Raw genomic sequence first — 13877 nt, 5'->3', positions numbered from 1 at the left:
GCTACGTTACATAACAGCAGATGTTCCCTCAACTCTAGGATTCAAGAAATTTTCTAAATATACAAGACCACACATCTGACACATAAAATTAAAAACATAACATCTAGAAACCATGGTGTATTTATGAAAAGGGTCAAGAGGGAAACAAAATCAAACAAGTAAGCAAAAACAATGTGGCGAATTATCTGTAATGAAGATTGAGAAGAAAGCAAACCAACTAGAAAACAAGAAAATTAAAATAAAAAAAATAATTAATAAAAATTTGGAGAAAATATCTATTTGTTAAAGGTACATAAGAGTATGATCAAAGAGCTAACATCAATTGGTGAGATGGACTTTAAAAGTATTTTAATACAATACTTGGGAACTAAGAATAGTGATGACGATGGCCATGGATGCTAAATTTATACCTTTTCCCCTGTGGCAGCTATGGTCACAGATTCCTCCCAATGGACTCTTGCTTGTGTGGTATGTATCCTGCTCACAGTCCAGGAGATTTTAAAGTCTCTAATTTATTTATAGAATGCCTAGTCAAGCTGCCAGGATCTCAGAAGTCTCAAGTGACCTGTTTCTTCACAACATACCTACCTGTAGTTGCTGGTTCCTAGCAATTTGTTGATTTCTCTGAGTCTGAATCAGGGTAGAAGGAAAAGTACAGATGCAGACCTGAAAAAAAAGGAAGAAAAAAAAGGACCAAATTGTTAGCACTTGGCAGTGGTAAGGAGGACTTCCACCATTTCTGGTCTGCAGGCCTGCTAGACAACTGTTGATTTAAGATACTGATTATAATAATTATAATGAATCTATAAATGGGAGGATTTTCTGAAATCTTCCCTTTATATGTTCATATGATACAAGCAGGCATCAATAGAAGTTACGATATTTTCTAGAAAGAGTGACTTTTTTTCCTAAGTCACCAGTAGTTTCATACATTTTCCGAACATTGCTACTTTGGAACTGATGGACTATATCTGTGAGTACTCTGCACACAATGATAAAAACAGCTCTGGATATAGTTAACATTCTCACTTGTGATCAGATCTTCATCCTCAGCCTTATTACAATCACTGTTTCTGTCATTTCTATTAAAATTTTAGCCATGATATATCTTTGGAATGCAAGAACTTCCTGTTCTCGTTAGTTTTCCACTTTTACCTGAAATAATCGACATTTAGTTAGTAAGCTGTGAATTAGAACACAAAGAAAATATCTCAATAATGGAAATTAAAACACACTGAATTGTTTAATAAATAATTTTGTGAAATATTGAACAAATATTAATTTTCTAAAATAATATAGAAATAATTCAAACTAAGTTGTTTTCTCTCTGAACTAATTGCCTTCTCTTAATGAATGTATTGCAGTGATAGACATTTTATAATATTTCACCATGAAGAGAAATTTATAATTTAATTCTCTGGTATTTATTTAGTCATGTTAAAATTCCAGCTGTTTCATAATGATATTTTTAAATGCCTCTGGAAAAAAGAATCTAAAGTGGATCTTCTCGCTAATATTATGCAGGACTTTCTTCCCAAGGATTAGTGTAGTTTTGGTTCTTGGAAATGATTAGTAATCCTGAAATCAGGCAACAAAAAACCCTGAGAACAGTAAAAAAAAAAAAAATGTTATAGTGCCTTCCTATTCTCTACTCAAAAGATTACACAACTTCTAGATGTTCCCAAACTGATGTTGGCTCGTAGAATCTGTTTGTTGTAGTTTAAGTTTAGGAATTAAATTATTTCATAAATATGAGCAGATTAGAACTTCTAGCCTTCTCATAAGCAGACAGTGTTTTTCAACAAGCTGGAGTTTACTCTGAAGAGGTACGCAGACAAGCCTGCTTATAACCTCTCCTGGGGCAGAAACCCATCCAGTCCTCATTAAAATGGGCTCTTTATCAGGTTTTCTTTTGATTTTAGTTGAGATTTCTCATAAGAACTTTAAAACACTGGATGTTCAATGTGTGGTAATTTTGTGAAGTTTTGAGAAATGTGAACAAATTTTTCAGTGTAATTGCCATTTAAGAAAAGCAGTTAAGCCCTGCCGGGCGTGGCTCAGCGGTTGAGCGTTGACCTAGGATCCAGGCGATTAGGGTTCGATTCCCGGTCAGGGCACATGCCCGGGTTGCGGGCTCGATCAATGACCCTCTCACCATTGATGTGTCTATCTCTCTCTCCCTCTCCTTTCCTCTCTCTCAAATCAATAAAGATATATTTAAAAAAAAAAAAAGAAAGAAAAGCAGTTAAGAGTTTAACCAAAGAACATAAATGCATATATGCATAGTCCATGGACACAGACAATAGTGAGGTGAAGGGCTGGGGTGGGGCAGGGGATGGGTGGAGTAGGGTAAAGGGGAGAAAATGGGGGACATCTTCACTACTGTCAACAATAAAGAGAAAGACATGGTAGGATGTGGGGGGGGGAGAAAGAAGAGCAGTTAAGCCACAAATTATATTTCCACCATTGTCCTAAGAGAAAGAGGGAGGAAGGTTAAATCTGTGGCCTATAATAAAATGTTTTAGTTCTTCAAAGAGAATTGTACCCAAAGTACTAGCAGAATAATGGTTATAGGTTAGTTACTCCAGAGAGTTTTCGAGAAAATGCAATCACTAGGAAGGTAATTTAGAAGGCCTATAACTTAAACCATATATAACAACCTGGATTAAGGTAATATTATTCAAATTAAATGGATAAATTATGAATAGAAATGTTATACTTAAATACATTTTGACATATCAGTTGTTTCTTGTCAGGTCAATAACATTGACTTGAGTAATACTTCTCCTGGCAATAGCCAGCAGGCCTGATCCAAGCTTGAGCATTTTCTTCTTTTTGCTTTTAAAATTCCAGATGCTAGTTAAAAAGATAAGAATTTGCAAACTGGGTCAAACCAGGAAATCTCAGTCTCTCTCTCTCCCTCTCCCTCACTTTCTCTTTCAATTGAATAAACTGGGTCAAAGATGGTTCTAGTTCACTTTTAAAACTAAATGTGAATCTATAATTCATTAATAAATCCCCAAACCCATTTTAAACTTAAAATAATTTCTCAGCCTTTGTTCTTCCTTTGAATGAGTATTTATTTTAGAGCATACCACTCATGGCATAAAGTACTTAACAATAACCTCCTTTTTCCTTTTGTAATCTTTTAAGCTATTTTTTAGATGACCAAAGATCATTTGATTTTTTTAAAAGGATAATATACTGCCCGGCTGGGCATAGCTCAGCAGTTGAGTATCAACCTAGGATCTAGGAGATCACAGTTTGATTCCCAGTCCAATTCCCAGTCAGGGCACATGCCAGGTTGTGGGCTGGATCCCCAGTCGGGGGCGTGCAGGAGGCAGCCGATCAATGACTCTCTCAGCACTGATGTTTCTATCTCCCTCTCCCCCTCTCCCTTCCTCTCTCTGAAACCAATAAAGAGATATTTTAAATAAATAAATAAATAAATAAATAAATAAATAAATAAATAAATAAATAAATAAATGGATAATATAATACATTTGAATGATGTCTTCAAAAATCAGCATGCTTGTGCTAGAAAATTTGAACACTAGAAACTGAAACACAAAAGTATGTTAGCCTCAACTCAAAATCCTCTTCACTCTTAGCCACATTCAAATTCGCATCACGACCCCTTCTTTTAGTCTCTCTGTGCATATACACACACGCACTATATATATGTATATATGATTATAAATATAAAAGACCTTCAAACATAGAAATACAGAAAGTTTAAAAACAATATTTTGTACAAAACATACTGACATTGCCATTTTGCTTCAGATTTAAGGTTTCTTTTTTAATCTGATGAATGTCACTTCTCTTCCATGGTGTCTTGATCTCCCTGAGGTTGTTTTCTTTGTTCTGCATACTTAGTGACCATTACTGTTTTTTCAGTCTGTTTTCTGTTTAAACTTTCTCTGGTTTTACATGAGGTTATATTTCATTTTTATTTATGTGTTATTTTGTATATGCCCTTGAAATTTTAACTTTATGATACCTTTCAAACTACAGAGGGTTGTAAATATATATATAAATCTCTTTCTTAATCAATTATGCCCCCCATATACCAAAAATACAAGAATATGTGTTTAAACCAGGAATTTTATAGCATAGGCTGTGCTTACATTTTGAATACAAGTAGACTGTATTTTTGTGTAACCCTTTTTCTAAGTGAGGGGAAATTTTTCTCATTATCATTTATTAAAAATATTCCCATATTGATTTGAAATGTCATTTTTACCTTAAATTTCCATTTATGGGTCTGATTCTGGACTCTGTTTTGTACCATTTATCTAATTGGTGCAGAGGCTCCATACCTGAAGCTGTTTAAACACCGCGGCTTTATTTGTATATTTTGTCCTCTGTTAGGTAGGTGTGCTTCTTGATTTTTTTTCTTTTTTATTGAATTTATTGGGGAGACATTGCTTAATAAAACTATATAGATCTCAGGTTTACAATTCTATAACACATCACCTGTATATTGTATTGTGTGTTCACCACCCCGAGTCAAGTCTCCTTCCATCACCATTTATCTCCCTTTTGCCCCCTGCTTGCCTTTTTATTTTTCAAAACTGCCTTTGTGGGGCCTATACTTTTATACTTAAGATCCATTTACAGTTGAAAATGATGTATTTTAAAACAATGATTAACAATAATACTGGCCCACCAGTGTGGCTCAGAGGTTGAGCATCAACCTAGGATCCAGGAGATCGTGGTTCTATTCCTGGTCAGGGCACATGCCCGGGTTGCAGGCTCGATCCCCAGTAAGGGGCGTGCAGGAGGCAGCTGATCAATGACTCTCTTATCACTGATGTTTCTCTCTCTCTCCGTCTCCCTTCCTCTCTCTGAAATCAATAAAGATATATTTAAAAAAAGAAAGAAAAAAAAAGAAAACAATAGCTTACTGAGTTATTCATATTTTCCAGACATTGACACATTTCATCATACCATATTGAAAGGTCACACTTATTAATGTCACCATGAAGTTAATCAAAACAATCTTTAAGTATTGGGATAATAGCTTATTCAACATTCTAATTATGACTTGAAAGTGCAAAATCTATCATCGATGACAAATATTGTCAGTCGTTACCCTGGGCATGATAGATTCACTCACTTCCTTTATTTTTAAGAAAATGGTCTGTCTTATACCTAATTATAATAACCACAGTTTGCCAGACATTTTTTTTCAAGTAAAAATGGTGTTTCAAGAGAAACCAACTGGTTTAACCTGCAAATCAATCATGCCAGTGCTTTTCCTTAAAATAATTATATTATAGTATACAGCTGACATGCTTGATATGGACTTCCCATTTTGACACACAGAATAGTAAAAGTTATTTATATAAGGGCCAAAATTTGATAAAATTATCCATCAAGAATCAAAAACATTCTTAAATAAAGGTGCATTGTTCTTGCTGTGATATATGGTAGCAAAGAACACAATAACCGCCAGCAGTTTGGTGCCAGTGCTTTAATTATGCTAAAGCACTAGAACTTTTACCCACCATTGTTTTTTACCATCTGGGCAAATGTCAACACAGTGAAAAAGGTAAATTATGTGTTATGATTATAAAAGCAGCTTGGACCTTGTGAATTCCTTGAAAGGATCCTGCTGGAATAATGTTCCCAAAGCTCAGTTTTTGTCATGGCCCTCCCCTGCGCCAGAGATTCCATTGTGTATCATTGCCCAGAGGGAATTTTAAGAATAGAACTTTTCAACCTAGAATTTAAACTTTATACAATCTTACATTAAGTTATCTCTTCATTCCATATGCTTCTTTGTGCCAACTGGCTCTAGAAAAATGAAGTTATTGCTAGACCTGTTATAAACTGTGAGAGTTCACAGTTTCTTTCAGTGGATGATCCTATTTCCTTTGCCTGAGGGCCTCACCTTCTCTCACATTCTTTATATTTAGGTCCTGCTTTTTCTCAAGGTGCAACTCAAATGAGGCCTAAATAGGTCTCATAGATCTCCCTTCTGAAGGCACACACCACTTCGTATCTCTCCCATGTCACTTATTTTCTAGCTGGTTATAACCTCATATTCCCAGAAGCCCCACAGGATACCTTGCATTCAGTCAGTGCTCAATAAATACTTGTTGAAGAAACAAGTGTTTGGTTGCATTGAGCGATTCTTTTACATGTTTCACTGCAGCTGCCATATGAGATTTCTGGCTGAAGTTAGGGTTAATGTTCCCTGAATAAAGTTCTTTTTGCTCTGAAGCTCATTACAGCACAAGGCAATTCAGTGCCCAACATTGATCCCATTAGCCAGGCTGTTCTCCTTAACATTCTCAGACTTGTGTGAAAGTCTGCCAACCAAAGTGTAAGGATGCTAAAACACTTTGAACTGTGTAGGAGAGTATTGATTTTTTTTTTAAAAAGTTACGTTTGAAGTTTTATTGAGGCAAAATTCCCACTTAGTTATTTTCCTTGGATATCTAGTAAGTTACTCAGCATAAAAGAATTATCCCTTAAACATGTGATCTTATTATTTTTCTTCTGATTTAAAACTTAGATATTTTATGGACAATAATGAAGCATAGTTTGATTATGGAATGCCTGTACCTAAATCATTTCCAGTTGATGATTGTTTAGAACAAGAGCAAGCTAAATATGCTGCCTGTAAATTGCATTAGAGACTAACGAAAGCTTGTCTTTGAAGGAATTTCAGAGAGCTAGTTATTTTTCACAGAAAACCCTAAAAAGATTTAGAATGTAAAAACAAAATGAGGTGTCAGTTTATGTCTCCATTTATCTGTCTAAACTGGGACAAACCTTCCCATATTTCGTCTTCAGTGATTTCAGGTATGGAAGGATAAGGTACATGTCTTACCTGGAAGCAAATAAGAATTGGTGCTTATTTTACTATATTTTGATCCTTGAGAAATGTGCATCTATTTTCTCTCTAGTTAAAATGGTATTTATAATGGATACATCAAAGGACTTATAAGGAAAAGGAAAAGCCTTCTATTATTAGCAACCAAATCATTAATCGAAGGGTTCAATGAAATGTATTCCAGTATCAGTAACTCCAGCATAAGTTCTTGCTGTGCTAAGCGTAGTGGGCTAGAGGATACTTGTGCAGATCCTATATCTTCCATATCTGTCTGGAACCAAAATTCAGATATGCCCCTGTAGTCTGGATGACTACAAACTACCAACTAGTGCTTGCTCCACGATGAGCCATTGCGCTGATGGTGCTGCTGTTACCTGGAGAGCAGAATCCCAGACAGTCTAAGGAGACCCTCTAATCACGGACCCCTTGCTACCACCATCCCCTTTGCCAGTGGGGTGGCTGCTGCTAGGTGTTCCCAAGAGTCAGGCGGGTCTCTGAGTTCAGTCCCTCCCCCCACCGCTAGATAGACTGGGCTCCTTCAGGAGGTTCTTTTCCAGACCTTGCGGAGGGGGAAGGCGGATCAGTTTCCTTCCCCACCCATGGCTCTGTGCGGCCTAATGTGCTCCACGCCAGCTGATTCTAGTAACTCTCACACTCTCTCCCTTACAGTATAAGCTACAGGAAAATTTGTTGCGGACAGTTTCCCTCATTTGTTGCACCTTGGACCTAGCACTTCTGCTTCCTTTACCTGACCACTTCGTTCAGAGAGCAGATCTGCTTTCTCTCTCTTTCTGCATCCACGGTGGTTGTGCATTGTAACAAGTCTCCCCTACCGGTTCCATTCTCTCTTGGCTCTCTTCCTGCAGCAGCTTTCAAGTGTACATTTCAACAGTTTCTCACTCAGAAGGAAGAAAAATATAAAATTCTGCTTTTTCTTGACTACTTCTCTGATAGAAATAAGATTTTAATTTGCTAAAACATGGCGACTTATTACAAAACACATTACTTAATCGTCTCCTGAACTCACTCATATTAAGTGCAAGAGTTTCCTCCTCCACAAACAATATATTCTCTGTGGATTTTCTTTGTACTCTGATTTTTTTCCTGAATAGCACACATTTCTATTTAAAATATTATTTTGTTCATTTTGGGACTTGGGAAATAGAAGCAGATACCATAAACTAAAAGAGTTAATTATTAAATCAAGAAAGATATCAGCTCTGGTACTTCCCCCCACAGATGTTAGAGTTGAGGTCATTCCCTAACCAGTGACAATTTCAGATTTGTTGAAAAAATCCTGAATAATTTGAGAGAAGATGAGAGGAAATCCAATGGAGCAGAACCACAATGAATTGTTGAATTAATCCAGTAGTTGCCTATACCAAGGAAAGAATGTATATGCATATCCTTTAAGGTTTCTACATGCATGTTATACTTAGTAGCTTAATATATTTTATTATATTACTTGATGAATATTACATATGAATAGATTTCAATAGATTTTTGTGAGATGGAACAGTTCAATCGATAGAGTTAAGATGACTGTTTGGTCTTCCCATCCCATGTAAACTGTACAAGTGCTGTGTGTGTGTGCTCTTTTATTTCTTTGAATGACCTTTAATGCTATATATATTTATTATGTTTTGCCTAGTTGGATACACAATGAATGATCTCATTTTTGAATGGCAAGATGAGGCACCTGTACAAGTGGCAGAAGGACTCACTCTGCCCCAGTTTCTGTTGAAAGAAGAGAAAGATTTACGATATTGCACTAAACATTATAACACAGGTAGGGGTTGACTATGCTTTATTACACTTAGGATTTGTGGTTTTATGGTAGTCAGATGTTTCTTAATTGTAGTGTTAGGTTAATTATTTTCACTATTTATAGCTCAATGTTTTTCATAGTAGTAGAGCAGGAAATGGAAAGTTACAGATGCCTTGACTCATTGCATATTGTTACTTAATTGGTTTGTATGGGACCAAAGAAATTTGCTTGGTGTTTAATTATATTTAAATATGTTTTTGTGTGAAAAGCCCAGAATTACATAGTAATGATGTTTCAAAAAAAAAAAAAAAGTTCCTTTAATTTCTGTGTGAGCAACAAGATGTACTTTTTTACCCTGCTTTGGAAGTAGAAATTGTGTTTGCTAATAAAATGAAAGAAACTGCTTTTTTTTTTAGACATCAGCTGCTTAAACTTTTGGCCACAATTTCATGCATTTTTAAGGTATTGTTACATAAGTGCCTACTATTTACACTGACACAATATCCTTTTGCCTTTGAGGATAGATGTCAAATATAGTTACCCACATTAAGGGTGGAGAGATTCAAAGTGGTAGCTGTATATTCATGAGATCTGAGCTGTATATTCATGAAATCTGTTTACCTCTCTCAACTGACATGGGCTATTCCCCTAGTATTTATACTTACTGTCTAACCTATTCCTACAAATTCTGTTACACTGTCCTCAGAGGAAGCATCCCTTCAATGTGGTTAGTGCATGGCCTCCCACTAGCATCAGCTGCTGCGTTATCATTTTATTACAGTAACTGATTGCTCTTTGGCCCTGCATTTCCCAGAACTGATCTGACCTTTTACCATACAAGGTTTCTAATTTTGTTTAATCTCCTTAAGCAATTCATAGTCTCCGGTGAAAACATCACGGCCATTGTTTCACCCCTTACCACATTTCTTCAGGGCTGAGGCTGATATTAATTTAGTGAGAGTTCGAGTTTAACATCTCAACAAAACGATAAAGAGCCGACAGGTCAATACCAGTGTCCTTGCTCAGCTCTCTAGGGGCAGATGTAATGACAAAGAACTTTCAGAGAAAGGTTAAAACGTCTCTAGAGTTGTTTTCGAGTGGGGGGAACAAAGTGCCACCAACTTGGCGGTGTCTCTTGCCCATCTCTCCAAACCCCTCTTCTACTACTTCTCTCTGCCTTGCTCTGTTATCTGGCCACAGTGGCTCACTTTCTCCTGTTCACACACTCACTCCTGCTTCAGGTCCTTTGAACTTCCTCTTTCTTCTACACATAAGCCTCTTTCCCCAAATTATCCCAACCCTAATACTCTCACGTACTTCAGGGCTGCTCAAGCATCGACTCCTCAAGCGACTCTACAAGCACATGTTAGACACCCTGATCCACTCCTCTTCCTGTTTTCACTGTCTGAAATTATATCTCCAGTTGACATGTTGACTTACCTATTGTGTTTCTCTCATTACCATAAGTTCATCAAACTAAGGGTTGTAGCTGCTCTTTTCATTTCTGTATTTCTGGGGTCTGCTGAAGTGCACAGATACTCAATAAATGTTTATTGAGTAAAATAATAGAGTGGATTTGAATGTGGAAAATTGGTCTGTACGTGTGAGAATATTAAAGCCTGCTCCCCCTAGGAGGATGAGGGGGAGGAACAGTCTTGCTCTAAACAGGACATTTTTCCTTTAGATCTGTATCAGCCAGAATGCTTCCCTTCTAATTTTATTGATGGATAATTGACATAAAATTGTAAGATAATTAGTATACAATGTGATGTTTTGATATATGTATACACTGTGAGGTGATTTCCCCCATAGAGGTCATTAACATATTCATCACCTCGCATGTTTACCTTATGTGCGCATGAGAACATTTAAGCTCTAGACTCCTCGAAAATCCCAGTTACACAGTGCAGTGTTATCAACTCTTGTCACCATGCTGAGCATTATATCCTCAATCTCATTCACCTGATCACTAAAGGATGCTTTTTAAAAAATTAACTTTCCTGAGATATAACTTACATACTATAAAATTCACTCATTTAAAGAATATAGCTCAGTGATTTTTAGTATATTTACAGATATGCAACCATCACTATAATTTTGGAACATTTTATCAATGGAAAGAAAAAAAACCCTTACCTTTATTAGCAGTCTTACCCGCCCAGCAACCGTAGGCAACCACTAATCAAGTTTCTGTCTCTATGGCTTTATATTTTCTGGGTGTTCCATATGAATAGAATTATATATGGTCTTTGTGGCTGGTTTTTTTCACTTTGCATAATGTTTTTGAGGTTCTTCAATGTGATAGCATGTTTTAACACTTGGTGAATTCTTAAGGATTTTTTTTATATGCAAGGTAATGTCATCTGCTTATAAAGATAGCTTTACTACTTCTTTTTCAATCTAAAAGTCTTTTAGACTTTTATATTAAAAGTCTTTTCAATCTAAAAGACACCAATCAATGTGTCTCTCACATCAATGTTTCTCTCTCTCTTTCTCTCTCTGAAAAAACAATGGGAAAAATATCCTCAGATGAGGATTAATAAAAATAATAATAAAGTAAATGTAAAGGCTTCTGGAACAAATAGTACCTGGCTCTAAATAAATACTTAAAAGCACCAGAAACAGTCAATGAACAAGAAAAAAAAAGTAATTCCTATCAATCTCAGAGGTAGTTGTTAGAATCAAGTGAAATAATAGGTCTTTGTGTAGTTTGACAAGTATGAAGTGCTAATCAAGTGTGAAGTAATAAGAATACACACTATTTCCTGAAACAGTACATTCTCATGTTATGTTGCTTCTAGATGCTAGCAGAAAACTATTTTCAGAAACAGATTTGCATATATAATTTAGGATCCCTTTTCATTGTAATGGAAAATTTTAGGACAAAATTATGAAAACAAACTGACAGTTGATGCCATAACAAAGACCTGCATTTACCAATTGCTGCATTTACTTTACAACCAATCAGGAAAGTTTACGTGTATAGAAGTGCGATTCCACCTTGAACGACAAATGGGCTACTACCTGATCCAGATGTACATTCCCAGTCTCCTGATTGTTATTCTGTCGTGGGTTTCATTCTGGATCAATATGGATGCTGCTCCAGCCAGGGTAGCTTTGGGAATAACTACTGTGCTGACAATGACCACACAGAGTTCAGGATCACGAGCTTCCTTACCAAAGGTAAGTGCGCACAATGGACATAGCCATATATTTGCACAAATATTTATAAATACATAACTTATATGCACATATAGTAGTGTTAGCTTTTGTCAGTCTTTTTCAATAGTATTTATTATTCATTACTGATCTGTAAGTAATATATAACCAAGGCAGAAAAAATTGTAAAACACAAAAGTAGATTAAAAGAAAATTCTGCAAACCAGTGACATCTTCTACTCACAGTTTGTGTTATGACCCCCAATTGTTTGAACATCAATAATACTTTTATACATCATAGAATTTTTTATCTGTAGATTTTTATACATTTAGAAATCTATCAAATATGTGTGTAAAATAAATCTATACAGTAACTTTAAATGGTGGCACAATACTCCATTGTATGGATGTACTATAATAATATACTGACTATTAGAACTAACACAATAGTGACATTTATATAATGAATATTATACATATGAATATACATACATACCTTTGTATATATGTGCATATATATACACATACACACATATATACAGACACACATATGGTTTTACATATATTTTGTATTATTTTCTTAATGTAAGTTCTTAGAACTGAAATTGCTGCTCTGATAACTGGAAGCATTGATATGTATTGCCAAATTTCCCATCAGAAAAATTTATAACAATTACACTTTCACAAGTACTGTATGAGAGTGCCAATATTGCTTCACACTGAGTTAAATGTATTATTTTGGGGGGTGTTTTCCCCCCCTCTATCCTTGAAGTAGTCACAGGTCAATAAAAAAAGAAAGCTTATCTAATACCACAATTTTAGTCCATTTTGAGCTGCCAGAATTAACATAAACAGTTCCCTTTATGAGGTTTGTAAAATAACTCATATTTTTCACAAGATATGCTGAAATAAAACATAGTAGCTCTTTTTATCCATTTAGCAATGTAACAATAGAAAATTAGTTTCTTCTTCCCAATGAACTCTAAGAAAGAAATTTCTATTATTTAATTAGATAATCCTAACTTCCAACAAGCTTCACTATTTCCATTGTAATGATAGAGATATGATAACATTATATTCACTTTTCTTGCACATTTGATGCAATTTAATTGCTGTGCGAACTAAATTATAAATAAATGCACAGTTATGGCTCCCTTAACCCTTACTACAAATAGCATTCTGCGTTTCCATTTGTTAGATTAAAATGCCCAAATAAATAAAAGTTGATGACAGGACATTTTATTACTAAAATGTTATTTAACGTAAGAAGAGCTTTATATTTAACAATGCTCACTCTGCCTTGGTAAGATTTAATGGCTGTCCATCAAAATAAGGTTTATTTTTGAAACACTAAATTGTATTTTCAAAATGATGCATATCAACTAGTGTGTTAGAAAATATTGTACATGTGAAAATTATAAATATACACATAAGATTAAATAAATTCATCTCAAAGCTTATTTATACACATATGTCTAAATGTCTCAAGGGCTTTCTGAGTAATAAAGTTCTATAGTTAATTTGTAAAGGAAATTGCCAGCTTACTCACTGATTTTCTTCATGAGCTAAACAGAAGTCAAAGCTCATTTATTATGTAAGTTGTCAACCAGAAAGAAGAGCACATAATGCTATATATTAGGAAATTTCAGCATCAAAGAGGCACAACATAAAGGCATTTAGACACAGAGATTAAGGCAGAGTTGGGAGATCATAGAGGTTTGAGTGGAGGAAGCAGAAATAAAGCAATAAATTATAAAAAATAAATGAAGACATAAGTTTGTTTGTTTAAAAAAAAAAAAAAAAGGAGCCCAGCGGGGCATGGCTCGGCTGTTGAGCGTTGACCTGGGATCCAGGCGATTGGGGTTCAATTCCCGGTCAGGGCACAGGCCCAGGTTGTGGGCTCGATCAATGACTCTCTCGTCATTGATGTTTCTATCTCTCTCTCTCCCTCTCCTTTCCTCTCTCTGAAATCAATAAAGATATATTTAAAAAAAAAAAAAAGGAAAGAAAGGTTTGGGATGACTTCAAACTTTTTAGCAAAAAATAAGGAAGATGTTTTAAAAGGCATTTATTTCACCATGATCTCAGGGAAAGAATGAATTT

At 35.3% G+C, this 13877-nt stretch overlaps 1 protein-coding gene across 1 annotated transcript in view; it reads left to right on the top strand.

The window, feature by feature from the left end:
- Positions 1–13877, top strand: part of GLRA3 (glycine receptor alpha 3) — a 108265-nt gene that overhangs the window by 68296 nt on the left and 26092 nt on the right. Inside the window, exons 6-7 of the mRNA XM_081134730.1 lie at positions 8499–8636; positions 11584–11798. Coding sequence (XP_080990856.1) covers positions 8499–8636; positions 11584–11798 — 353 coding nt within the window. The remainder of the gene's footprint in view (positions 1–8498; positions 8637–11583; positions 11799–13877) is intronic.

Source organism: Miniopterus schreibersii, assembly GCF_964146895.1.
Source record: "Miniopterus schreibersii genome assembly, chromosome: 4".
Lineage (NCBI taxonomy): Eukaryota > Metazoa > Chordata > Mammalia > Chiroptera > Miniopteridae > Miniopterus > Miniopterus schreibersii.
The sequence above is the reverse complement of the archived record's forward strand: the minus strand, read 5'-3'. Positions and strand labels throughout refer to the sequence as shown.